The 27,808-nt window shown below is 39.7% G+C and overlaps 2 protein-coding genes across 5 annotated transcripts; both read right to left on the bottom strand.

Moving 5' to 3' along the window:
• lrrc73 (leucine rich repeat containing 73) lies at positions 1 to 16,244 on the bottom strand. 2 transcript variants are annotated; one of them, XM_084391413.1, is made up of 6 exons: positions 15,596 to 16,244; positions 12,250 to 12,410; positions 10,229 to 10,351; positions 9,742 to 9,842; positions 3,052 to 3,247; positions 1 to 2,938 (listed from the first exon to the last, which is right to left on the bottom strand). In XM_084391413.1, the coding sequence occupies exons 1-6, from the start codon at positions 15,865 to 15,867 to the stop codon at positions 2,844 to 2,846; spliced, it is 948 nt and encodes a 315-aa protein (XP_084247539.1). In that variant the 5' UTR covers positions 15,868 to 16,244; the 3' UTR covers positions 1 to 2,843. The 2 variants fall into 2 exon arrangements, with proteins under 2 accessions (XP_084247539.1, XP_084247540.1); XM_084391414.1 differs by having other exon boundaries at positions 1 to 351; positions 15,596 to 16,215.
• Positions 16,245 to 21,892: 5,648 nt separating this feature from the next.
• Positions 21,893 to 27,808, bottom strand: LOC311279729 (serine/threonine-protein kinase pim-2-like). 3 transcript variants are annotated; one of them, XM_084391423.1, is made up of 10 exons: positions 25,546 to 25,672; positions 25,271 to 25,363; positions 25,047 to 25,097; positions 24,481 to 24,862; positions 24,207 to 24,378; positions 23,640 to 23,784; positions 23,377 to 23,457; positions 23,171 to 23,267; positions 22,840 to 22,989; positions 21,893 to 22,432 (listed from the first exon to the last, which is right to left on the bottom strand). In XM_084391423.1, the coding sequence occupies exons 1-6, from the start codon at positions 25,546 to 25,548 to the stop codon at positions 23,775 to 23,777; spliced, it is 711 nt and encodes a 236-aa protein (XP_084247549.1). In that variant the 5' UTR covers positions 25,549 to 25,672; the 3' UTR covers positions 21,893 to 22,432; positions 22,840 to 22,989; positions 23,171 to 23,267; positions 23,377 to 23,457; positions 23,640 to 23,774. The 3 variants fall into 3 exon arrangements, with proteins under 3 accessions (XP_084247549.1, XP_084247550.1, XP_084247548.1); XM_084391424.1 differs by having other exon boundaries at positions 22,912 to 22,989; XM_084391422.1 differs by lacking the exons at positions 21,893 to 22,432; positions 22,840 to 22,989; positions 23,171 to 23,267; ... (3 more) ...; positions 24,481 to 24,862; positions 25,047 to 25,097 and adding exons at positions 26,477 to 26,812; positions 26,907 to 27,026; positions 27,133 to 27,808 and having other exon boundaries at positions 25,318 to 25,363; positions 25,546 to 25,731.

The following is a 27,808-nucleotide window of genomic DNA, read 5'->3' as shown; positions in this document are numbered from 1 at the left end:
TTTAAAAAGATGTAAACTGATTTATTCAGGCATCAGGCCATCACATCAACCCTATACAGCTCATCTAACAGAGTATACTGTTATCGGTTAAATACTCATTTATAAATAGACTGTACATCTGTAAAATAAATAATTCACTATTGCGTATTATAAGTCACTTGGTGTTTAAGGTTTTTGTTCCAGCTTGGAACTGTCTTGCGCTAATTGCTACAGGTCATGCGGTGCGAGAGGTCGCGCTCTTGCAGTGGTCGAGCACAAAACATAGGCAGCTCCAGAATCACATCTCTGTCTCTGCCAGAAAGCTCTCGCCCAGGCCTGATGTCATCAGGACCATCTGGGAGCTGGAAGAGTCTGGAAGGGTCAGAGACAATTTGGTAAATGTTTGAGATGTATGAAGAGGACAGGAAAAGGCTACTCCAGTTCTTAGTCTACTAAAGATTCTTCCTTGCAGGGATAGTTCACATTCTCTCATTTGAGAGACATCTCTTTTGTCCGGTGTATTTTTGGAGAATATCCTGGCCGCGCTTCCTCATATACACTAGCAAAGTTTGGGGTCAGTAAGATTTTTGTATGTTTTTGAAAGTATCATACTAAAGGCCTGTTCACACCGGGACGAATTTCGCGCGCGATATTCGCCGACGTTTAACGCCTCGTGACTAAACAAAGGGCGCCAATGTGAGTGTGCACACCGACGCGAAAAACGCCACGCGTAAAAGCGTCATTTTTAAAAAAACGCCTCGGGTTCGTTTTTTTGGTTTGACGCGCCGCGTCAAAAACTATCCGACCAATGAGATTGGCGCTTTTGCTCACGTGTCTGGAGCTTCTGAAGTTACAGTAAAACACAACTTGGGGGCGCTCAAACACAAAACGGTCTTGCCGAGCACACATACAGGCGAAGAAGATAGCGTCTACACTGCTGGGAAGAAATAAGACGAGGAAGATGCAAGGCAAGATGAATGTAGAGCTGCTGGCCTCGTTGGTGTCGGAACATAAAGAACTATATGACAAACGCGACTACAAAAATCTTGATAAAAGAGAACTGTTATGGAGTGGTATTGCAGAGCAAATGGGCCTTGATGGTGAGTTTCATTTTACTTAATTGTCTTTCATGTACATAAGCTTGTAACTTTTTCCCACGAACGTTTGACAATCGCGCCATCTAATGTCAGGGAATGAATTTGCATGTTCACTCGGCTCATCGTCAGCGAAAATCGCTTGGGTGTGAACACAAAAAACGCGTTGAAAAACGCTGGCGAATAACGCGCGCCGATATTCGTCCCGGTGTGTAAGGCCCTTAAGGCTGCATTTATTTGATCAAAATACAGTAAAAACAGTTATGCTGTAAATATTAATGCAATTTAAAATAACTGTTTTCTATTTTAATATATTGTACAATGTAATTTATTTCTGTGATCAAAGCTGAATTTTCAGCATCATTACTGCAGTCTTCAGTGTCACATGATCCTTCAGAAATCATTCTAATATGATGATTTGCTGCTCAAGAAATATTTCTTATCATTATCAGTGTTGAAATATTTGTGCTGCTTAATATTTTTGTGGAAACCATGATTAATGTTTTCAGGATTCTTTGATGAATAGAAAGTGCAAAAGAACAGCATTTATTTGAAATAATTGTTTTGCTACAAAATGTAAAAGACATGTATTCATTTCTTTACAGGAAAAACTTACTGGCCCCAGTGGAAATGAGAGGAGACTGGGTCTTTCAGGCTCCAAAATCACACACACACACAAAAACAAAAACATAAGTACCATGAAAGTAGTCCCTGCATCTTGTGTACCATTTGCCAAATCAGTGTGGAACAAAAATTTCAGCTTTCCTTCCGAAGATCATCTTGCCCAAGCTCTGAAATTGACTATAAAAGTCTTGTGGACTATAAAAATGGGGCATTGACATCATTGGCCCTGTTTACACCTGGTATTAAGATGTGTTTTGGTCGATTGGATCACAAGTAGACGAGGCAGACGCATTCCAGTTTACACCTGGTGTTTTAATCCGTCTCTTTTGTCCACTTTCAACCACTTCTGTCCTGATTTCTTTGAGGGGAGATTTCTGTTTCTTTCGATCTAATGGATGAAATAAGCTCACGCAATTTACATATGAACGTGATCGGAAACGACGGAAAAACACACACACTTGCTGGTCGCAAGACCAGCTGAACGCTGAGTGTGTGTTAGAAATCAGGAATGGTGAGAGAACATTGTGCTTGGTATGTTTTTCCACTTCAAACCAAACTTGGGTCTCCAGCCGATAAAGTTTAAATCCCGTCTGATTTGCTAGAGTAGTGCTAGAGTAGACGGTCTTTTGTGGCTGTTTGAACGCATTTGATCACATGAGCGTCTACACTACGAAAGCAATCCGGATGTGTTTTCTACCTCTAGAAGTGGTTGAAAGTGGACAAGCTCAAAAAGTTTTAGACCCCGTTTACACCTGTATTTAGCATCCACTTGTGATCTGATCGAACAATACGCATATTAATACCAGGTGTAAACGGGCCTATTGATTGTACTGATATGGAGTACTTATTTGACACTTTTAAGGTGGGGTTTTTTTTTTGTGTCATTTTGGAGCTTGACATCTCCAGTGCCCATTAACTTTCATTATATGGAAAGGAATGGTCAGGATATGCATCCAAAATTCACCTTTTGCGCAAAAGTCATACAGGCTTAAAGCGGCATGAAGCTGAGCGATGACAGCATTATAATTTCTGGCTGAACCCTTCCTTTAAAATGTATCTTTACTAATAATAACCACTAAGTCTAAAGACTTAAGTACATACAGGACAGAGAACTCACAACTTGGCAAATTTAAGAAATTAACATTTCTATTTCGTAAGGAGTAAATGATCTCTCCTAAATAATGCATGAGAAATGTGAATTTCTGTACTTCCCTTTTGCCCCAGCCTCTTAGAACCAGTTACTGCAGGAAAGTCATCCACAAACAAAGAGAGGAAGAGAAAGCGGGAAATCTAAGTGAAACAGTCTTGAAGCAAAGAGAACAGGCTGAGAGAGAGAGGCTGGGTCAGCCCTTACTGCTGTGGGGAACCCAGTTGGGTTTCTCCCTGGGGGTCACCGAGCTCCCGCGAGCCTCTCCGTCCTTATCTTCCTCTTCCTCGCCTTCGGAGAGGAGATCCGAGATCTGCTGCTGCAGCTCCGGGCTGATGTCGTTCTCCGCCAGAACCAGGGCACGGAGGCTGGTGGGGTAGTTCTCCACCATGTCTAGGAAGATCTGACCACAGAGGAACAAGGAAAGGCATGAGGAAAATTAATGTGCCCAAAACTGGGAGGAAATAAATACTTAAAAAGCAAATAAGGGTGCGTTTACATGACAACGATATGCTTAAAACTGAGAAGTTTTTCCTTTGAGTTTTCCCCGCACAGACATTGGTCAGAACGATCTCGATCCACACGGATCCGCGAAAACGACTAAAAACGCTGTATTCTGCTGCCAGGACAGTAGATGGCGATGAAACACTATAGACTGAACACGTAATACGCATGTGTATGACGTCATCGTCTTCAAAGATTCGCTTTTTTGTTGTTCACACGGAGACCGTTTTTAAAAACTTGCACTTTGAAACCCATTTTCAAAAGTTTCCGTTTTCAGCCATTGTTGTCGTCTAAATGAACGGCCAAAAAGTTTTACGTTTTTAGCTGAAAACGGTGTCGTGTAAACAGCCCCTAAATCTCATACAATCACATCATAAACAATCCGGCGGCAGCAACTATCTGGTTGACACTCCAAAATGGTAGGTGGCAGGTTTGCACCTTAACGCTAGTTTCTACCCGTCATAAAATGGAAAAAAGAAGTCATATTGTGTAGCTGCCATACAAAATCATGTCGGAGGAAAAAGTTAGCTCAGTGGGAGTTTTTTTGGATTCCATCAAAAAGATGAGGTGAAAAGCCCTGATCACACCAAGGCCAAAACCTAGCCTGGGTGCCAGCCCGAACCCCGCCCACAACATTTTTTGGTCGGGAAGTTCGGTCTGGACTCGATCCGTTGAGGAGTAATTATGCTCGGCTCCCAGAAGGCCGGGCCAATCAAATTGCCAGGGCGGGCTTTAATCGATGATGGACAGATGATCTGCGGTTACGTAATCACCCACGTCACCAAAGAGCGCTTGATTTGAATTAGTTTACAACAAAGAAGACTGCCGCTGGAGAATTGAGATTTCACGAGTTCACACTTGCAAATAAGTCAGATAGAATAAATGCGTATATTAGATTTCACGAGTTCACACAAATAAGTCAGATGCGTATATGACGTGCTGTCCGAGGAGAGGGCTGTGGGCTCGGTAGCCATACTCCCCCAGTATTCCTGGTTGTGAGAGAACAAGCCAAGACAAGAGTGAGGATTCGGGGTGGTGGAGGGATGCTGAAAAACTGTCAAGGAGTGTTAGGTAAGTTGACAGAGTGAATATGCTTCCTCATGCTGATAAAGGGTAACGTTAGACATGGTATTGTTTGATGACAAGTTGATATTGGATTGATTATTTGTACGTGTTCCTCCCGAACTTTGTTTATGAAACATCATGTGTAGATTCCGCCATCGCGTCTGTTATAGAAGATATCCACAGCGCATTCATTTTAAAAGAGGAACAGAGAGCCGCGACATTTTGTTGGTTGAAAATATGAATGAAGAACATGCGTCATTTACTCCGTTGCTCTGATTGGTTGTAGGTCTATCCAATTGAGTGCAAAGTTTTTTTTTTTTCTGGTTCAGTTGAGACACGTCCCATAATCAAAGTCCTATGGAGCAGTATCAGACTCACATTCTGACTAGAATATGAGTATGACGAAGTCAGGCTAGGCAAAACCTATAACGATAACTAAAAATAAAGTTTTAAAGTGTTGAGGTCAAAGTTCGCCTATGTAGGTTCAGTATGAAGTGAGACTGGACTTATTTTCAGCAGTTCAGAATCAGTTGTTTCTTTCGGGAGACAATAACTCCATTTATCTACTTTGATCTTTGAAACTTTGCAGACCTTTTACATTCACAGACAGCTATATTACACACTGCATGAAAGGGAATATCTGAAAAAGCATAATTGGGGCACTTTAATAATAGTTTCAATTCTATGAGAAGAGGGAGTCCACATCACATCTATAATGTTAGGCTGCATAGATTAGGTCACCCGGAACCGGGAACACTCCCCATATATCCTGATGTACTTGTTACATCATAAGAAGGATGGCGTCTACGCTAATATTAGTCTCTCTGTTTATCCCGAGGTTTACCGCAGTCCGCCGGATCCAGGCCGCATCCAGATCTGACCTGCACCTGGACACGACAACAACGCAGTCCTGAAGTGTCACTCCCCTGTGAAGATGGCTACGCGAAAGCGATAAATAATTATTTATTATACATTTTTAAGGCCAGACAAGTAGTTTGTTGAGGGGTGGTTTGTAAAGAAGGACTACACGCCTGCACACATATATATTCAAACGGGCATAACTATAGACTAAACACGTGATGCGCATGTGCACGCCGTCTGCGTTTTTGAGGTTTGCGCAGAGATAACCTTTTTTTCTAAAAATGTCAAGGCTTGCACCTTGGACTCTATTTCAGGGTTTGCGTGGAGGGGGGATTATGGTGCGGGGTTGTTTTTCAGCATTTGGGTTAGGACCCTTACATCCAGTCAAGGGAAATCTTAATGCTTCAGCATACCGAAACATTTTGGACAATGCTATGCTTCCAGCTTTGTGGGAACAGTTTGGGTAAGGCCCTTTTCTATTCCAGCATGGCTGTGCCCTTGTGCACAAATCCATGGATGAGTTTGGTGTGGAAGAACTTGACTGGCCCGCACAGAGCCCTGACCTCAACCCCATCCAACACCTTGAATGAACTGGAATGGAGATTGCGAGCCAGGCCTTTGTGTCCAACATCAGTGCCTGACCTCACAAATGCTCTACTGGATTAATAGGCATTAATTCCCACAGAAACACTCCAAAATGTTGTGGAAAGCCTTCCCAGAGAAGTGGAAGCTGTTCTAGCTGCAAAGGAGAGACCAACTCCATATTAATGTCTATGTATTTAGAATGTGATGTCATTGCAGTCCCTGTTGGTGTAATGGCCAGGTATCCCAATAAGTCAGTAGGCACGTTTCCATTACAGATTTGCGCAAAACTTTTGCGATTTTTTTTCTAAATGTCGACAAAAAACTATTGCGAAATGACCCAATTAACCGATTCCATTAACCGATGTTATGCGACTAAAACTTAATTTTGTCCTCTCGCGATAAGTAAAGTCATTCCAAAAACCATGGCAACGGACGTTGGTAGGTTTATGTATCCCAGCCACTGCAGTGGCCATTATTATTAATCGAAGGAGATGTATGTGTGTTTTCCAGGCATTAATGGTAAGGAACGACCCTTATACTTGTGAGCAGCACATATGAGGTGTTTCTGGGTGTTTCTCCCTCATATCTGCTTCGAGGTCTTGATTGTGGCATTTATTTGAGGTTTAGAATCCATTATTCCTGTAATAATTTAGTTTTATATGAATTTAATAAAGATCTCCGTCTCGTATTCTGTCCAAACACACCAAGTCATCTACGTCAGATGACCTGTAAATGTGCAAAAACAGTTTCCATTGCAGTTTTGCAAAGTATTTCTTTTTCGAATTGCCTGAAAAACCACCTCAAGCGAGCGTAAAAACTTTTTTGCGATAAATGGGAGTTTTTGCAAAAATTCCGTGTTTCTATTAAGTGTATTTTCAATTCGCAATTTCAATTTGCGCAATTTGAAGGGTAATGGAAACGCGGCTAGTGTCTTCTCTCGCCTCTGGCTCCCTGTGAGATTCAAATGTTTAATGGGATTCTCAGCTTAAAGGCAGGGTAGGTAGGTGTTTTCGAAAAAACTTTTTCCCAAATTTGTTTAAACTGTCTTTATATACCAATACATAATTAAAATGTAAGCACTCTGAAAAAGAGAGTATAAAAATCGAGTGTCTGTAGTCCTCGCAGGACTGCAATAAACACAGCTACTTATTTCCATTCACTCCCACCCCCTCCCTTCTGGGCTCCTTCCAAAGCCACGCTCCCAAAACACATGAACGCGCGATGCCGACCGCTCAGCTGGTGGACGCTGTAACAAAATTCTAATTCAGGGAAGGAAGAGGACAGGGTCAGCTTGCGGAGCTGTGGGCGTGTTTATTTATAAATGAAAAAAAAAAGAAGAAAAAAAAGTCGCGCACACAGCGCTGTAGCAGCAAAGTCCAAAGTCCACTGTAATCAGCGATCGCGTCCTCGCGCTTCCCGCACTTGCACTCTCACTATCAGCCCACAGACCTCCGCGTGTCTCCCTCATAGACTGGTCTCCCTCCATGAATCAAACTGGTGCGCGCATGTGGGCAGCTCCTGTCGCAGCAGGGGTGGTAGCCATGGTAGCGAGGGAGAGTGACAGTCGCCCAGCCAATCATTTCATTCGTTCCGAATGGAAATAAGTAGCTGTGTTTATTGCGCCCTGAGAGGACTACAGACACTCGATTTTTATTCTCTCTTTTTCAGAGTACTTACATTTTAATTATGTATTGGTATATAAAGACAGTTTAAACAAATTTGGGGAAAAGTTTTTTCGAAAAAACCTACCTACCCCAACTTTAACTGACTTTCAGTGCTAAAAAACAAAATGAAATTAGCTAGAAATATCCAATAAATAAACATGCAATGAAAGGAAGTTTAGCAGTATTAAATGAATGATTGGCGTTCCAGTGTGCCTTAAGGTGCGGTTACATTAGCGAAAGTGGGTAGGAAAGTAGCGATTACCTTGTATGCATCACGCATAATTCATCACTGATTTAATTTAGAAAATGGTTGAAGTGGAAAAAGAATCGGGTTTAGTGGGCAAAAAGCCACTGTCTGTTGCTTTCTGTCAAGAAATCCCGAACGCGTGGATCACTAATGAATCGACTGGGTTTTTCCAGTGAAAATTCGCTAAGCAACAGTAAACGACACCGCGCCTTTAAGCTCTAGCTTTTCTGCAGTCATTTGCATAATAGGTTGTCCTGCTCCACATTATCATCAAAACAGTACAATGTTCGAATACTTAATAATCACGATACAGATTATTAAGACTGAAATATTATAATTTCAGATTATTATGACTGAAATATTATTACAGTTTAAAATAACCTTCTTTTCATTTGAATATATTGTAAAATGTAATGTATTCCTGTGATCAAAGCTGAATTTTAAGCACAAATACCCGGACGACCTACTACACCTGCTGAGATTCTGCAACCAATGAGCACTTTACCATCCAGTGGCATCAAGAGAGATGAGGAGCTATCAAGTTCTCTATCAAAGACTTCATGGTGTCTTTTCAGGACAAAGGTCCAAACGTTGTAATTACAGCCTTCATGAGAGGACCACACACACTGGAGTCTGGAGAACAAACACTCAGATCACAAATAAGAAATGTTCTGTACAACCTTGCCCTCTAGTGGAGAATTATGAAGACAAAAACCCTCTAATGATACCTCCTTTCTACAGTCCCAAAGGATGAAGAGAAGGTTTTTAAACTAAGGAACGGTTCATCCATTTACTGATGTCATAGATCATGTTGTATTGACCCTTTCTTCCATGAACACAGATAACATCTCATTTTGTGCTTCATAGAAGAAAGATAATAACATGAGGCTGCAATGACATGAGGATGGCAGAGGTATTATGGCTTAAAGTTGTGCTTAATCCATTATTTTCCTCCACAGTGCCATTTTTCAGCAGGTGGTGATAGGATTACTCATCTGGTTTATGAAGTGCATATCTGATCTACATGCCCAATCTCCTTTCAATTGCAAAATTAATGTAGCCACTGCACAGATTACCTTGTATGCATGACGCATAATTCATCACTGATTTAATTTAGAAAATGGTTGAAGTAGAAAAAGAATAGGGTTTATTCTTGCAGAAATCAAAGTGAACTCCATGGCAGGGTCTTTATATATATATATATATATATATATATGTATATATATATATATATATATATTTTTTTTTAGAATTGCAATCTAATAGGCATTTATACATTATATATATATATAATCTTTTTTAAAGAAGTCTTTCTTCTCACCAAGGCTGCATTTCATTGAACAATACAGTAGCCTAATATTGTAAAATATTATTACAGTTTAAAATAACCTTCTTTTCATTTGAATATATTGTAAAAGGTAATGTATTCCTGTAATCATTATTACTCCAGTCTTCAGTGTCACATGATCCTTCAGATTTGCTGCTCAAGAAACATTTCTGATTAATATCATCATGCTGCTTCATATCTTTGTTTTTCTGGTTTCTTTGATGAATAGAAAGTTGAAAAGAACAGCATTTATTTGAAATAGAAAATTTGTCTTCACTATCACTTTTGATCAATTTAATGCATCCTTTCTGAATAAAAGTTTTTTTTTTTTTTTTTTTTTTAAGCGTACTGACATCAAACTTTTGAACATTAGTGTAACGTTTATGTTCCACAGATGAAAGAAAGTCATATAGCTGTTGAAATATGTTTTACAACATAAATGAACCACCACTGAACTTACTTAAGATGGACTATGACGCTATTTTCTTCTAGATCAGCTGTACAGCAGAAGCAATCTTTGTTGCATTATTTTCATGTTATCTCTGTAAAGCTGCTTTGAAACCATTTGTATTGTAAAAAAAAGTGCTATATAAATAAAGGGGACTTGACTTGTTTCGTGAAGCAGTTCTGAGTTTGGAAGGTACCTGTGCTGACTGATTGGTGAGTCCGGTTCCCTCCAGGTCCAGAACTTCAAGAGTTCGACTGGATGCGACAGAGACAGCCAACATCCCGGCGATGTGATCCCCTGGAAACCACAAGCAGAGGGAAAAGCTGAGACAGGGGACTGGGACGTGCAAACCTAGCGCTTTTCAAAGAGCAAACACTGCGTTTCTCCAGCAGTAACATTTGTACGCTTGGCTAGCAGTTTCATTCACGGTCAGCAAAATAAATGTCTCAATATATACACTGTAACATCTACACCTTCCACTATACTTCAGGAAAATACTTGCATCTTTGAATTAATTCTTTGATTTATGTGTCAAGCGTATAAATAATTAAAAATGCTATACAGTAAATGTCAGTAAAATTGCCTGAAGACAAATCCCTGATCGAACTTACTGTCAGTTTAGCGATATCTGTGTATCATGGCCAGCACATATCCATACCTCAAAACCGCAGAAGATCACTCACCTAAGGGATTGTAGTCGAGGTTGAGGACCCGTAACTGTGAGCTGTGAGCCACGGCGATGGCCAGTCGAGCCCAGCCCTGGCTGCTGATGGCTGGGTTAGCACTCAGTGTCAGCTCTTTAAGCCCTGCGCAGTATTATTGATCGCACTGTTGATTCATAAGAGCTCCCAGCATGCTTCTAGATCTAGAGCTACTTTCCCAGCTAACAGGGAATGTTCTTAAAACTTCCCTAACATTCTCTCAAAGTAATGAACAAACTTTCTTCCAGTAACATTAATAGAATGTTCCTTCAGTTATCTGGTCTTAAAGGAACACTCCACCGTTTTTTGAAATAGGGCTTATTCACCTTCTTTCCCACATTTAGATAGGTGGGCAAATGCATTTTTGTCTCAGTGCATGCGTTGTTTTAGTTTGACAGGGTCGGCGCTAGCTTAGCTTAGCACAATGAATGGAATCCTTTGTTGCCAGCTAGCATGGCCTGAGTAAATGTGATAAAAAAACAACAAAAAAACCCACCTAATTACTTCTTGTGGCCTGCGTATTCACAACAGGTACAAATAGCGATCCAGATTAACACTAGACGATTTCCTAGGCAGATATTGACTTGGGACTATATTAGGGGGAAGCATAGGCGAAGCACTGCTGCTTAGGCGAAGCACTGCTACTTGGGCGCAGAGATATCACGCAACACATGAAATGTGAATATGTGGTATAATATGTGAATGTGAATTCGTGTTGGCACTCATCCTCAAGTCCTCAGGCTGTTGAGCGATCGCAACCTCCTCCTCCTGTCATTCTATTTCCAAAGCACGAAGCTCATCTTCTGAAAACTCAGGTATGGTTCTGGCTCTGGCTCTTGACTGTCTGAGAAGTCACCCTCTTCGTCTCTCACAAAATTAGCCATGTTCATCGCCATTCATGTACTGTAGGAAAAATAGCCAGCTACTATTCACGCCGGTATGTTGACGGAAGTCGTGGGATTTCATGTGTTGCATGATATCTCTGCGCCCAAGTAGCAGTGCTTCGCCTGTGCTTCGCCCTAATATAGTCCCAAGTCAATATCTGCCTAGGAAATCGTCTAGTGTTAATCTGGATCGCTATTTGTACCTGTTGTGAATACGCAGGCCACAAGAACTAATTAGGTGGGGTTTTTTTGTTGTTTTTTTATCACTTTTACTCAGGACATGCTAGCTGGCAACAAAGGATTCCATTCATTGTGCTAAGCTAAGCTAGCGCCGACCCTGTCAAACTAAAACAACGCATGCACTGAGACAAAAATGCATTTGCCCACCTATCTAAATGTGGGAAAGAAGGTGAATAAGCCCTATTTAAAAAAACGGTGGAGTGTTCCTTTAATAATATTCTCAAAATGTTGGCACAAAAACGTTATCTATGAAAAGGTTTTTTTCCTGAATTGGACGATCGTGTAACATTTTTAAATGTTAATTCTTGTTTCAGAATGTTCAGTGAATATTAAAAAGTAACAGTCCAATGGGTTCGCATGACCAATAAAAGGTTTTTTTTTTTTTTTTTTTTTTACTGGACGCTTTGAACGCTCAGAGAACATTCAGTAATAACGTTAACATTATGAAAATGTTAGCAAAACGTTCTCAGAACATATTTGTGTTTGCTGGGATTACAGTATTTTCAAAATTATTGAAAACCTTACAGCCTGCAAAACCAAATGTGTTACAAAACTACAAAAACTATTTCAACTACAGAAACAGGTTATTTCATTTATTACTTTAAGAAAGTGGAGAAAATGTGTTTTGAAACATGTTTTCCTGTATTCGCTGTGTGTTCACAATGATAAATGTGCTTAAGCACTGAGAGAGTGCAGCAGAACTACAATACATGTATATCAGTTTTGCACAAACGCTGTATATTTCTGACATATTTATTGGCATATTTATTCAGCCAACGTAAAAGTACTGTAACATACTCCACTTAACATAACATATATAACTGCTTAGTTAATCTCAATGTATCACAGGTTTTTGTATGGAAAGCTGTGATGTTTTACCCGATTTAGCTCCATCCGGAGGAAGCATGCCACAAATGATGCGAATGGCCTCATCTCCCAGCATGCAGTCCCCCAAATCCAAGGACACCAGAGAAGGGTGAGTGGAGAGGGCTCCATTCAGGGTGACCAGTCCTGCATCTAAAAGTGGACTTCCGTGGAGACTATAAGGGGCAAAGTGAACAGAGATGGACATTACGTTCTGTGCTAAATTTGCATTCCCTGAAGAAAATGGCGGCAAAACATTAGAGTTTTATATTTAGGTTTAAGTAGGTGATTTGTTCCAGAAACATTTTTTGTTATGCTGGTTGAAAATCTCTTCACATCCTAATAGCAATCACTAAGTTAAGTGGTCTAAATGTATTTATATCGTCTGTGGAAGGCGTAGAACCATAAAATGTTTGTCCAATCATTGCTTTAGGTTTGACTGCAATGATAAGATGTCCTACCTGCCTGTCAACATGCGCACCTGCTCACACAGACATCACACTTCATCTGCGTGTTTCATGCTATGCAGAGTTAGACAGACGTCAGTCACTGAGCACCACAAACGAAACAGCAACGGCCTTTTCTTAAACCAAAACCACGAGCTTAGGCCCTGTGTCCACCAAAGCGTTTTTTTCACTAGCTTGCGTATCAACCGCTGAGCGCTCGACGGTTTTTACCGGTCGCCGAGAGTTGAAGAATGTTCAACTTTGGGTAAAACACAGCGCTCATCACTGTCACATTTTACCCAACCGTCCAATCACAGTGGAGGAGGGGCGGGACTTATACCACACCAACCGACCGCCACATTCTGCTTGTCCAACGTCAACAGATGACAACAACAAGCATAATAACGAATAAAATAATTTAAAACAAGAGCCAGACCAAATACTTTACATTGTATCGACATTTTAATAAAGAATAAACACACAAACAAACTATCTGTGAAATGAGATACTAGTAACACTTTCGCGGATATTCCGTATTATAACAAGCAAAGCGTCTCAACTGAAAGAAACACTGCGCTGCCAAAGCGCCCACAGCTAGCCGTTTTCAGCAGAGCGCCTAGCGTTTTCAGCTGGCTAAAAACGCTTTGGTGGACACACGGCCTAATGCTGCGTTCACGCCTTGACTACTGTAATTTGGATGGAAGTGATGGAAACTAGGGCTGCAGCTATCGATTATTTTAGTAATTGAGTATTCTACCGATTATTCCATCGATTAATCGTGTAATCGGATAAAAAAATCGTGGTAATAAAAACAGATCCAAGTGAACAACAGTCTTTAAAATGTCTTAAAATACAAATATATAATAGCAAGCTATAATAATTGGTTCAAATAAAGTATCAAAGTAAGTAATCATATGGGTTTTATTGAACAATACTGTTAAAATACTCCATGTAAAATAAATGATATAGCGGTATTAACATTAAGTGACATGACATCTGACACACAGAAGCCAATGGCACATGTCGCTAATATGCTTGACGCTATGACACATCCGGTCACTGACACGACACCTGACTGACACCGAGTCGCAGAACATGTTGCTGTATGTTGTGACACCTCCAGTAGTGACTGACAGTGACAGACGAATTGAGCAGCTATACACTGACGTAATTGTGACACAAAATCCTAAATAAATAGCCTAATTTAGTGATATTTTAAATATCAATTAAATGCATTAAAATCAGTCATATTTTTTTCAAAAATGTTATTTGTGTCACGTCTGTATTTGAGTGGCTGAATGTTTTGTAATACCAGTGCTACTTTATGTTGTTTATCACGCCCATTCTCGGAAAGACAAGAAATAAATCTCTCGTAGGTCACTACGAATAACTCATCAACAGTCGCATCTGTTACTGTAAACCTTTATTTCTGCATGATGCTGCACGGACGCACGCCGGTAGGTGTCAGTATAAGTAGGCCTAAGTGTGACACTGGCCAGCGCAAGATTCTCATCCATGGCTTTAATTTTTCAATAATAATTTTATGGAATTATGTATAATAAAAAAAATCCATTTTTGTTGTACACATTAACTCAGCGATGTTTGACAGCATAAAGCATTGTTCTGCAAGTGTTCAATTGTTCCCCAATTGTTCTGCAAGTGGCACATGACGCAATCCAATGGCACATCTCAAGTTTCAGTGACACATGCCACTATCCACTGGCACATGCCAGTTGGCATGTGTCAAACTGACACTCTTTATGTTGTGGCACCTCCTCCAGTAGTGACACCTGCAGCTGTCTGCCAGAGTAGATTATGTAACATGTGCACTTAACTGCAGAACGGTAATTAATATGTTGCTGCCAAACATATGATTCATTACATCATGGAGTTCATTTGTACAACAAAAGTGGATTTTATTTCTAGAATAATTCCATAAAATTATTTTTGAGATATTTTGAAATATTTGTTGAATTTTTCAAATGCACTGAGCACTTTTTTTGCACTTGTATAAATAAAGAAGATTGCTAGTATAATCCTTTTTGGATTTGTAGCCTAACTAATTATTTTTGTATGAAATCGGAGAACTTTCTGTTCCTCCATTGACAGCAACGCAACTGACACTCTGACGCTTTAAAAAGTTCATAAAGAGACCATAAAACTAATCCATATGATTTGAGCGGTTTAGTCCAAATTTTCTGAAGAGATTCGATTGGTTTATAATGATGAACAGATTGAATTTAGGCTTTTATTCACATTTAAACATTGATCAGCAAACATAAACAGAAGCTCAACCCACCGAACCTGCTTGACACGTGAGATCAAACCTCATTGGTTCTTACAGAAGCTGCTGCAACACGAGAATGAACCTCATTAGTTCTTGCAAAACACGAGAATGAACCTCACTGGTTCTTGAAAAAGCGAGAACTTTAGAACTTTATTGGTTCTCACACATCAAGTAAACATGCTTGAGCTTGCTTGCATTTACCATAAATCAACTGAGGGGTGAGTTGATGAATGTTTATTATGTGAATAAAAGCCTAAATTTAATCTGTTCATCATTTAAAGCGATAGTGTCTCTTCAGAAAATGTTGGACGAACTTTTTAATGCGTCAAAGTGTCAGTTGCGGAGCTGTCAATGGAGGGACAGCTCTCAGATTTCATCAAAAAAGATCTTCATTTGTGCTTGTTAGAGTAATTAATGACGGAATTGAACTAACCATTTAAGTCTACTTGTCAAAGTAAAAATAATCTCTCGAAATGGCCTTTCTTCGATCAAGTCTCTTAAGTCGTAAAGCCTGCTCGCTTATAGAAAAGTACAATTAGCACACTTCCCGATAATATCGCTTGAGTATGCGCGATAATAATATTGTCGTTCGCTTGCCTAAATAAAGATTCCTTTCGGAAACACTCACAAGAGGGTCTGAATGGATCTGTTGGCCTTCAGCGCATCTGCCAGATGCTTGGTCCGGCCGATGGTGGACACCACGCCGAGGTTCAGGTTGAGCTGAGCGAGGGAGTGTGACTCTGCGACGCCGCGACACACACGGCCGAAGTCTCGGTCCGACAGCTGACAGCCGCGCACGGACAGCAGACGCACGCTGTTCTCCTTCAGGCTGTCGCAGATGTCTTTCACCTCCGCACAGGACAGCGCCTCTCCGGTTATCTGGATAGAGCCCGGCAGCATCTCGGTGGTGTCAGGCTTGACTAACGCGCATTATGGATCCGCAATGTATCCAGCCGACGCCAGAGCACCAGCGACAGGCTCGGGATAACGCGGAAGGTGGTGGTGGTGCTGCTGTTTCAGCGTTTTGTGCTTCCCCTGTGTCTGCCTCCCGACATGATGCTTGGGGATCCTCAAGGCTTCGGTCTCTGCAGCATGAACGATGATGACGATGCTGGTGCTGTCGGTTACTGTGCATGCACTAAAGGGCGCTCGCATTAGATTGTTCCCATCTCACTAACACCACCATTCAGGCATTAGGCGACTTCAGGCTTGAGGTAATCCGCCTGACAGCTGATGATGGTGGGATTGGCCACAAGGAGAGAAGAACGTGCGTCTGTGTGGACGCGCGCGCGCGTGTGAACGGAAAATGGTGCGCGAGCTCTTGAGGTGACGAGTGTTGCCTACATCTATTCCACTGTACCGATTATAACTTGGGTCGTGGAAGTAGGTTGCATATACTGCATTAGAAAATAGATCACTGGGACAAGTTGTCACACATTTTACCCCAGTGAATAATTGTCCGTATAGGTTTTTTATTTTTGGTGAAAGTGAATTTCTGTATAGACACATACTGACAAATAAATATTTAAAATTAAATACATAAATTGCAATATCAAATTGATTAATCACATCTAACATAATATAGCTATATATGTGTACACACACACACACATATAGTTTAGCCTATATAGCCTACTTTATATGCACGGAAATATTATATAAAGACCAACTTTTATGTTATATGCGATTAATCGATTTGACAGCAATAATAAATAGATTAAAATATATATATCTATTCACTTTTATTACCTGTGAAAAGAGATGATACAGAATAGGCTACAGTTCCACCACTACCTTCATTGTCTGTTTCAGACTGTTCTCTGAATGTGTCAGTGTAGTTTTATTGTGTCCACTTGTTGCAACTGCTTATTAGAAGGTGCATTTAATTGTTCATGCGTATGCACAAATAAGCTTCATCCAACTGCAGCTCTGTGGCACACATGAGGCTTTTGAATAATATATTGAATGGATCCACATGAATGTCACTTGTCTTTCCCTCAGCAACAGTCTGAGGATGTGAAGGTGGATAGTATAACCAATTGTACCCACAGCGTTTCTGGTTGCATGACCCTATCTCTGTGACAGTCTCAGTGAGAGCAGGGAAACGTGAGCCCTGAATTAAACAAACACAATTAATTCCTAATGCAGCCCAGTGTATGGACTCACCTCAGCTTACCCTGATCATCGCAATCACAATGAAACCGCAACCAGGCACAGAAAGAGTGTACATTTAAAAATTAAAATGATTTTTGTGTGTGTGTGTGTGTGTGTGTGTGTGTGTGTGTGTGTGTGTGTGTGTGTGGAAGATTTAAGTTCTGAGTGACAGTGGTTTGTGTTGTTCCCCTCTGCTACTGACCTTAAAAACATTTTCCATCCTGCACACCAATGGCATTGTAGTGTCAACAACATTTTGCTGCAGCATTTTCAGACATTTCATAACTTCAGTCTATGGAAATGGTATCAGTGAGTAAAAACAAGTGTTTAACATCCAAAGCTACTCCAGAAGTCTTGAATATATCGCACATATGGCCATATGGACTACATATGTTACTGTTATGCCATTTTTGGCCTTTTTGGAGCTTTCATGATGACTATGAAAAGACATTGTATGGAAAACAGCTGCATAAAGATTCTTCAAAATTGTCCTTTTGTGTTCCACTGTAAAAATAGCAGTTTATATGACTTTGTTTGGACCGACATGAGGGTGAGTAATAGAATCTGTTTTAGTTAACTATTTCTAAGTATCTATCAGTTCTCTGGCCAATGAACGAACAGTGTATGATTATGATTCAGGCAGCATTACTGGTCAGAAGTCAGATTGGATCAGAACACTGAGAATATTTATCCAGTTCCATCTGGTTGAAGATCGGAGTCACGCCAATATGGAGACGAGTTTGTTGAGGATCGGTGCCGATGGCTGTCGTGTCGATGAGGCCTTCACAGGGCTGATGAGGCTGACCCTTGAGGAAGGCGTTGTGGTCGTGTCTAGGCGCAGGTCCACCATCTGATCTGGATACGGCCCGGATCTGGCTGACTGCAGTAAACCTCGGAATAAACAGAAAGACTAACATTAGCGTAGATGCCATTCTTCTCATGATGTTACGAGTACATCAGGTCAGGTCATCATAGTCAGTTAAACAGCTGAGAAAGAAAACACACATGTACAGTATAAGTAGGCTATATTGGATCAGTGCATTAGGTCTTAAAGTGACAGCAGCCTAATAATCCTCAAACAACAAAGGACAAAGGAAAAAAAAGAAAAAAAATCACTCACTGCTCTTGACTAAACAACTTTTGTAACTTTAATGAAGATTAATCTGTTTAATTTAGTAATTAATGCAGTGTTATTATACATTTGAATAATTTATTAAATTGAAAATTGTGAATTTTCACAAGTATCTAAATTTTGGTGTCATACCTGTCAAACTGTCTGTTTTTGCAAAAAAGTTTCATGGCCGGTAAAAAATTGGCAGGTCATTTCCAGAGCCGGACAGTAACGGAGTACATTTACTTGAGTACAGTACTTAAGTACAATTTTGAGGGATCTGAACTTTACTCGAGTATCATTTTTGGGGAGTACTCATGACTTTACTCAAGTACATTTGAGAGGCAAATATTGTACTCTTTACTCCACTACATTTCTATCCATAACTGTGAGTACCCGTTACTTCTAAAAAAAAGGAAAAAAAGAAACAACTCGGAAACCCTCAATTTGTTGTTTCCCTCTCAAATGTGATTGGATTGTGCAGGCGCCACTGATTGGGACAGCCTATCAGCAATTACCTTCAGCTTTCCGCCAAAGTCAACTCCATGGTCAGATTTAGATAAGAGACGAAACCATGGACGAAACAATGGATGAAGGTCCATCCCGGGAGCGATATTTTTTTTCCCAGGATGGTAGGGGAAGACTCATGAATATTCATTAGGGAAGTCATCCCTGATTGGTCTTAATCCCAGTGACGGGTAGGTTTAGGGGCGGGGTTAGGGAGGTCATAAGACCCCCAGTGACGGGTAGGTTTAGGGGCGGGGTTAGGGAGGTCATAAGACCCCCAGTGACGGGTAGGTTTAGGGGTGGGGTTAGGAGTAGGTAATCAGACCAATCAGGGATGACTTCCCTAATGAATATTCATGAGTCTTCTCCTACCATCCTGGGAAAAAAAATATTGCATCCCGGGAATGTGCCAAGCCGTGGCCCCACCTCGCCAGACTATTTCAATTTTCTGAACAAGTTAATGATAGTTTTCGCTTCAAATGTTTGCTGTGTTTACCAATGTAAGCACTGTGGCAGTAGTAATGCAATATTTAGAAAATGTACTCCTGTACTCTTGATACTCAAGTACTTTTAAAAACAAGTACTTTAGTACTTTTACTTAAGTAGACATCTGACTGTAGTACTTTTACTTGTACTTGAGTAAAATTTAGCAAGGGGTATCTGTACTTTTACTCAAGTAGCTGTGTACTCTGTCCGCCTCAGGTCATTTCATAATCATATGATGAACTTTACACAGTTTTTGAACTGGACTGAATCGACATTAAACTGTCTTCAGCTGAATAATGGCACTACTGTCTTAGAGCTGCTTTACAGCACGACTGAATTCTGTTTGAGTCATTGATAATTGTCCTCCTGTTTATCACTGTAAAGCTGTTTTGAACATTCTGAATTGTATGAAGCGCTATAGAAATAACTTGACATGACTTTGAAAACAAAACAAATGTGTCTGTGATGACTTGAGGACTTCTTTCCAGTTTTCAGTCTCTCATGTTCTTGCTCAGACGTGGACAGGTTTGAGTTTCCCGTCAGGATATCCATCCAATCCTGTGTTTAATCCAGTGTGGTTTTTGTAGTCTGGATGGTGTGTGTCCAACCCTGGAGAAGAAAAGCAAAATAATTCTTAACTCTGACAGTCTTACATCCCAGGCTTTGGGCTGGACTCCAGCAAGCCAAATCTGTGATTTCATATCCAATACAAAGATTTTATGAACATGTGAACTCATGATTGTCTCTTTTAGAGCTTCTTTAGCCGAACTGAATTCTGTTTTACTAAATGATTCTTTTATTTTCCTGTTTATTACCGTGAAGCTGCTTTGAAAAAATAAGTATTGTATAAAGCGCTACATAAATATGAAGGTGACTCGACTACAACAAGAACATTAAAATGAACTCTGGCCACAACAGCCATTTTGACATAATTTTGTGTGTATATGACTATTCAAGCAATAAGTCTTGAAATTGAACTCTATTCAGGATCGTATACAGTCTGAGCTTTCTGTGCGCGTGTGTTTCAGGTGTGTGTCAGACAGTGCGAGTGAGTTCATGGCTTATTGCACTTCCTTGCTAACAAAAATATAATGGTAGCGGAGTGTAAAATGTTAAATTACTGCATAAATGGGGACAGCGCCATCTGTCTAATGCGTGATGGCATTTAGTGTCTGGAATAGGCCCCGCCCACAGCAGAGATAACGAGACATGTTTTGAGCAGTTGGAGTATTATCAGTTAAAACAAGTGTCTAAAACACATAAATAACTGCTCTATTGTGGATTTATCCTGCAATGAACTTGTTAGGCAACTTTTGACATGTGTTTGGCGTCGAGTGTGTTATTTTATATCGAGTTATTTTGACTTTGTATTACTAGGCACAACCGTGATTAATTTGTGCATTGTCTTGTGTTTTATGTAGATCTGATTCATTCTCTATGAAGTGAAACCCCTATTTCCACTTTTTATATCTCCATTGTGCATGTAATATGTATAAAATATGTTGTTATTTAATGTGTTTAATGGATTAATTGTTTTATTCATGTAGTATTGTGCATATTCACCACTAGGTGGGGATGTTTCCATTCACATTTAGTTTAATTGAGTTGTTCAGCATTTCATTGAGTTGATTTGTGATTTAATTCACTGAAAATGAATTATAATTGTCAATCTGCAAAATTGTACTCACTATATGATCACAACGACAAAAAGATTACATTGAATAAAAATATTAAAAAGAAGAGTAGTACTGTTTTAAATAAACATTTCTAATAAATTTATATTTTTGAACTTAAATATGCAAGCTTGATAAAAATGATCATTCTAGAAGAAAATTTCAGATGGCACTTAGAGGCTTTTGCATCTGAACTCTTCATACATATACATATACACCTGTGCTCCACTTTTAAGTTTAGTTTGATAAACAGTGAACTGTGTTTCTTTCCATTTGTATTAGGATGCAATAAAACAGTCAGCTGTGTTTAGAAATAGGCCAAATGTTTTGCATGGTAGCTCATTTATAAAACAATAAGCTGGTCTGTCACAGGTTGAGGGACATTGCGATTTAAGAGACAGATTTTGAGATTGTCTGATTTGAATGTTTTTTTTACCACTAATTGATTTTTAAGAAAGCCTCATGTGAGCAAGACTCTGAGATTGTAGCTGGTTTTCTACTCTCAGAATATGATGTTGATGATGATATTATAATAAAGCTAATAAAAGATTTTACAGGATCCACCTCTTAGTTTCTTCAGCTGTTTTAATTCAGTGATGTATAGAAGCTTGTTTCCGCCACAGAATAAAAGGTAATTGCGCCTTTTTATCTCACAATTCACATTTCCAGCCTTGATTAATTTGGACAAAAATCATCCCTGCACAATGTCCATTGCATTGTGATGGTGGGAGTGGTCCTATGTGTGTATATACAATGCAGTTTTCTCTGTATATGTATATATATATATGATGTGCATGGATAAATCATTTCTAATAAATTATTTCTTTATTGCAATATTCAATAAAAACAAGAATTGTCCATTTCATGGTGACTTTAATATGTTGTTCAGGCAACATGTGCATACTATGATTATCTTCACTTTATGCATATTTATAATTAAACAAAATATGATATAAATCAAACCAAATCAGGAAATACATGCATACTCTGTTTATCTTTAATGTATATTTATAATACAGAGAATATAGTATATTTATACATGAAAATGAGCTATTTTGGCTTTAAATGTAAACACCATTGTTAATTCATGTGTATCGTCCTAATAAATAAAGTTTCATTTTTTTATTCAGTTCATTTTACAAAGTACAGATGTTGGTGATGCTTCGTTCCCTTGTTCATTCGCTGGTATCCTTAGGCACGCTCCGCTTTTTACATGGACTTCGCTTCGCTTTGAGGAAATGTAATGATAAGTAAGACGGAAGCAATAGCAAGTAAAATGATGATTTATTGAACAGATGTTCACACAGGAAAACTCAGAACAGGCAGATGATCGCTTGATGCCGAAAGTCAGACCAGGAACACAGACTGCAGGAGAGCGGTGACGCAGGGACTGAGATGGGCGATCCAGGGGTGAGTGAAGCAGAGAAGATAATCCAGAGGTGAGAACGGGAGTGAAGCAATCCGGTATCCAGTGAGACGGGAAACACGAGGAATACAGGAAACAGGCACGAACACGGGAAGCTTCAACAACGATCTGACAAACACAAGACGAAAGACAGGGCATTAAGTATTAAGTATTGTTATTAAGTAAGCTGGCTAGATAGTCTGCAGCTGCCGCTGATGATGATCACAAGAAACAATCAGCGCAAAGGAGACCCACACACACACACCCACACACACACACAAGACCAGAATGAGACAGCGGATCTACCAACCGTGACAGGAAATAGACATAATCAGGTTTAATAAGCTGGAAGGAGGTAAAAAATACATATCACTTAACTTGTTTTACCATGAGGGGTCTATGAATTTTACTGAAATATACAAAGTATTCTAAATTGAGGATAACAAACAAAGTAGCTTAGTTGAAGACCGTGCTTGTTTGTTTTTAATAAATCTGAAAATAATTTATCATAATAAGAGATGATTTTCGACAATTACCCTGAATATCTGGGGGAAATGTGGGTCCCTCTCAATGTCTATGGTGGTTGCAGCCTTAGCTGAAGTTTTCACCTTGGAGGTCAGGAAACCAAGTCTTGTGTTTTCTCTTCAATTCAGCTTTCTCTTCTTCACTTGGTTTAGAGTCAGATACTGGAGGAATAAAAAATCATTAAGACACAATTGATGGAAATAATCAATATTAGAGAACAAATTTTTATGTTCAAGAATTTATTTCTGGGGGAAAAAAACAAATTAACGAGTATCCTAAATGTTCAAGAGAAATCGTCTGGGTTATGTATGTAACCCTCGTTCCCTGAGTAGGAGACGTTACGCTGTGACGACGAATGGGGTTTCGCTCAGAAAGCCTCTCGCCTTCGAGTATTATAAAACGGCAGCCTTCTCTTCTCCACTTGGTTTAGATTCAGATACTGGTGAAATGAAAAATAATAATTAAGATACAATTGGTGGAAATAATATATTAATAATCTAAAAGAAACCAGTATCTTTTGTTGTTGTGGCGCTGGCTGAATTTCTTACCTTCAATGCCAGGAAACCAGGTCTGGAGCTTCCTTCTGAACTCAGCCTTCTCTTCTTCAGCGTGTTTAGAGTCAGAAACTACTGAATAGAAAATAAAAAAATTCATTAAGTGACACAATTGGTGAAAATAATATACTAATATATATATAAACTTGACTTGACTATAAAAAGAACATTACAAAAATTTGAAAACCTCACTACAAATAATCCAGAATTGAAGACAAATGCTAATAATCTACTCTGTCTGTTCCTCTTCCTCACACCTGAAATCTCTGATCGAGTGAATCTCCTGAAGTTCTCCATCCTACAGTAGATCATTTCTAATCCACTTATGTTGTAAGATCTGCTCTAACGTCGGGCGTTTAGTTGGATCCAGGGTTAGGCACTGGCTAATCAGATCACTGCATTCTGTACACATTTTATCACGGAGAGAGCTGGTTAGTCATGACCATGTGACACTAATGTTGGCATCTATGAAAACAGCATCTGAAACATGATTAATATAAGGTAAAGTGTTCTTTATCTTTACTTTAAAGGTGAAGTATGTATTGTCTTCTGCACTAGTGGCACGTTGCGAAATGACAAAATAAAGCATATTTTAAAAAACCTACGTCATCACGTCATCCCCAACTCAAACATCACAAACGCAGCTCTTACTGGTACTTGTGAAGGCATGTTTCAGGTCCAACATATTAGGAATACTTTTAGCTGTGTTGCATTTGTCTTTATTAACATGTGTAAATTTTACACACTTCAACTTTAACTGTGTCTGTACTGAGCCTTTTGCTTTATGTGTGTGTTCATCAATGTTATTAATATCATTCCCTCACCGTTGGATAAGCTGGTGTTCTGAAATGGCTTCTTTGGTTTCCGTTGGATTGTGAAAAGGAGGACATGCGTTCACCATCTCGTACAGCAACACTCCAAGAGCCCAGACATTTGCTGGGACGGCGTGAAATCGAGGTCCTGTGAAGACTTCAGGTGGGCAGTAATCCAGTACTCCTGTAAGCAAGACATTTGTGCATTGTTGAGCAATTTTTTCAAAGTGTCAAATAATCAGCAAGTCATTACATCCAGGTTTCCACACACTCCCAAAATGCTCACCAATGTAAATGTGGCTGTCGTAGCCATCACTACTAAGCAGCTGACCACAGCCAAAGTCTATCAGCTTGAGCTCTAACGTGTCTTTCTTCAACAGGAAATTGTGTGCATGAACATCATTGTGAAAAACGTCATGATCAATGCAGTGTTGCACTGCCAGCACAGCCTGTCGCATGATGACCCGTGCGGTCGTTTCGTCCAGTTGAGGATTACGAATGATAAAGTCCAGCACGCTCTCGCAGGGTTCGGGATACTCCATCACCAGGGTGAATTTTCGAGGGTGCTCAAACCAATCGTGTAGTTCTATGACGTAGGGGCTTATGGGTTCTTGCCTCATCATTAGCAGCAGAGCCACTTCTGTAATGAGAGGTTCGGGACGCCCAGGCTAGAGAAAAGAAAAGAAGGTATTTTTAAAGGTACTTTTCTTTGATCTTTGTAGATCCGATCAACAGAGCCTTTCCAGGCTTATTTGTCCATTACATTTACACCTAATGCTTCCTACAGGTGTATTGACTACAGTAATCAGCACTTAAACAACTAAATACACATTCAGCTTTTGGCCAACTTACAATAGCAAGATAAACATCGATGCAAGTCTTCCGCATCCGCTTGATGGCAACCTGCAAAAATGAAAAAAGAAACACACTATTCAATAACAGTAACAGCATTCAAGCGCCTGACCTTACACATAACATTTACGATTTGAGCATCTAAGTATTAAATCATCTGTATTAAATATGTTTTGATGCGTGCAAGAGCAAAATGTTTATACAATTCAACAAGACTGCTTTACCTTTTTGCCATCAAATTTGCGTGTTCCCTCGAACACTCTTCCGAATCCTCCAGATCCAATCATCTCTCCCGCGTTATAGAGACTCAAAGGAGTCTGAAAAACAAACAGGAAAATATGAGAAATATATGAGCTTGCTAGATCCTTTGTTTTATAGTAAAAATATCAGTGCAGGTCGAAAAAATAATATGAATATTCTCTGAAAACAAGCCTCAAGATATCTTTAGTGGGAAACAAGACGATAATACTGTTTAAAACAATAATGACTGCAGATTTACCATGATCTGGCTCGACGCCGGAGTGATCTGGATCAGAATCTGGCTCTCAGTCCAGATCTAGTGGAGGAACGAAAGGCTCCACAACATCCACAGCTTTACTGCCAGAACAGCAGCGGGACAGACTCGTCCACAAGTTCCTGATGAACCGACACATTCTTTCCATCTTCTTATGTTTTGTAGGTTTTTCTGAAAAAATTTAAATAAAATAATTAGAAACATCTCTGACCTCACATTTAACAATGATATAACTTCCATTTTACTGTTAAATTCTTATCTTTAATGTCACAAATCCAAAGTAATGCAAATATTTCCAAGCTATCCGCCTGACGACGCCCTGTTTCTGCTTAATGCCTGCATAAATGTCCCTTAACAATTTTTTCACAATATTAAGTAATAATCATTTTATTTCAAGATAATGATAGTTATTTTTTTGTTATTTTATTTGATCTTTTATTACAAAGAGAGCATACATTTCCAGGCCTCATTTGGCACAGGTCTGGCAATGGTAAAGGTCATATGAGCCATCATGTCTTAAAATATATTTCACATTTATTTCTTATGAAATATAGCCTAATATTTTTAAATAAACATTGATTTTATTAAATACAGCAATGTCTTATTAAAGACATAACTTAACCGACTCTGTTTACATGAATACTGGTCACAACAGCCATTTTGACACAATTTTGTCAGTATTTGACCATACAAACGCAATACAGAACTCTATTCAGGATCGTGCGTGTGTTTTCGGGTGTGTGTCAGACAGCGCAAGTGATTTCATGGCTAATTGGCTTAACAAAAATATATTCTAAGAACGTTTTGTCCAACTAAAATATTTCAGAAAAATTTCGCTAAGAAACAGTAAATGTGACCAGACCTTAACTTGTCAAACATTTTAAGAAGTCACCATTCTGCCTTATTTCAGTCTCACCTGTGGAGCTCTTGTTCACATCCTCCATGGCACCCGGAGCAGTCGGGACATCTGAAGTCTCGACGGGAACTTGGCCAGGCAGTGGAGGACACGTCCTCTCTTGGAAGCTGTCGGATCTGGACAAACTTCTGTTTCCGCCACTGCCCTGTTCATGTTGGCTCTCAGATCTGTTGTTACTGCTCCTCTTCTCGACGATGTACGAGCCTGTGCTGCTCAAGCTCGACGACGACCCACAAAACCGCCGCACCACATCCCTCACACAGTGGGACAAAGATGGTGTGGACATGATGCCCAGTGGAGAATCTGTGGAAGCAGCTCCACTGGATCTGCCTGAGGCTGGAATATTCCAGACATTTTTAATAATATTAATAATCAAAAAATGCAACTTTCTATTTTTAGCAGTCATCATTCTGCCTTATTTCAGTCTCACCTGTGGAGCTCTTGTTCACATCCTCCATGGCACCTGGCGCAGTCGGGACGTTTGAAGTCTTCATTGGCTCGACGGGAACTTGACCTGGCAGTGGAGGACACGTCCAGTCTTGGAACATTTCTAATAATATTAATAATCAATGTCAGTGGCCACACCCCCCAAAAAATGCAACTTTCTATATTCAATGACAAATAATTTATGAACTTCAATAAAAGCCTATTCTGACCTCTGCGAGAGCGTTTGGATGAAGTGGACGGACGTCCATCATCTGGCCTCTGCAACTCTCTCTTCCTCTGAGCCGGACCTGTGGACACAGAAACAAACTCACAAGACAGAGGTGTTAAATATCCAGGAATAAGCTCCTGGTTCTGTGCCTGGCTCGGGCCTGGCATCCTCCTTCAAACTGTAATAAAAACAATAAAATACAATAAAATACAATAAAATTCTCCTCAGAAAACCCCCTCCCAATAAAATAAAACAAATAATTAAATAAAACTCCCTCTAAAATTAGAAAAGAACAATCGAGTAGAAGTGTCCACAGAAATAATATGATAAAACTATAAATAAAACTATGTAAATGATTAACGTTATATCCTCCGATCTCCTCCTAGAATAAAAGTCTCTCTGAAATCCTCCAAACAGCTTCAAAATCGCAAGATCAGCACAGAAAATATTCAGCAAGTCTCTGAATCGCCTCGTCTCAACAAGCAGAAAGCGATTTAGCCTGTTGATATTTGCAGACAGAATTCATAACACGAATTCATAACACGCGTCGCTATAACGAATTCATAAGATAACAATAATGTGCTTTAGCAACAAAAATTCGAAGCATTACAGTTACAGCATTATTCGAAATGCCTGAAGTCTCGCGTGAGCAGAGCGCGTGAGCGCACATCGCATCT

Source organism: Rutilus rutilus (genome assembly GCF_951802725.1).
Source record: "Rutilus rutilus genome assembly, chromosome: 20".
NCBI lineage: Eukaryota > Metazoa > Chordata > Actinopteri > Cypriniformes > Leuciscidae > Rutilus > Rutilus rutilus.
This window is presented reverse-complemented; position numbering and strand designations above follow the sequence as displayed.

What these genes read in the sequence shown, in the direction of transcription:
- lrrc73 (XM_084391413.1), bottom strand. Translation starts at nt 15,867, where the DNA reads ATGCTGCCGGGCTCTATCCAGATAACCGGAGAGGCGCTGTCCTGTGCG. An exon ending in TCCGGATGGAGCTAAATCGG is followed by an intron (nt 10,352 to 12,249) that starts GTAAAACATCAC and finishes AATACTGCGCAG; the next exon opens with GGCTTAAAGAGCTGACACTG. An exon ending in CCTCGACTACAATCCCTTAG is followed by an intron (nt 9,843 to 10,228) that starts GTGAGTGATCTT and finishes TGTGGTTTCCAG; the next exon opens with GGGATCACATCGCCGGGATG.
- LOC311279729 (XM_084391422.1), bottom strand. Translation starts at nt 27,298, where the DNA reads ATGCCAGGCCCGAGCCAGGCACAGAACCAGGAGCTTATTCCTGGATAT. An exon ending in ATCCAAACGCTCTCGCAGAG is followed by an intron (nt 27,027 to 27,132) that starts GTCAGAATAGGC and finishes TAATATTATTAG; the next exon opens with AAATGTTCCAAGACTGGACG. An exon ending in TGTGAACAAGAGCTCCACAG is followed by an intron (nt 25,732 to 26,476) that starts GTGAGACTGAAA and finishes AAATTTTTTCAG; the next exon opens with AAAAACCTACAAAACATAAG.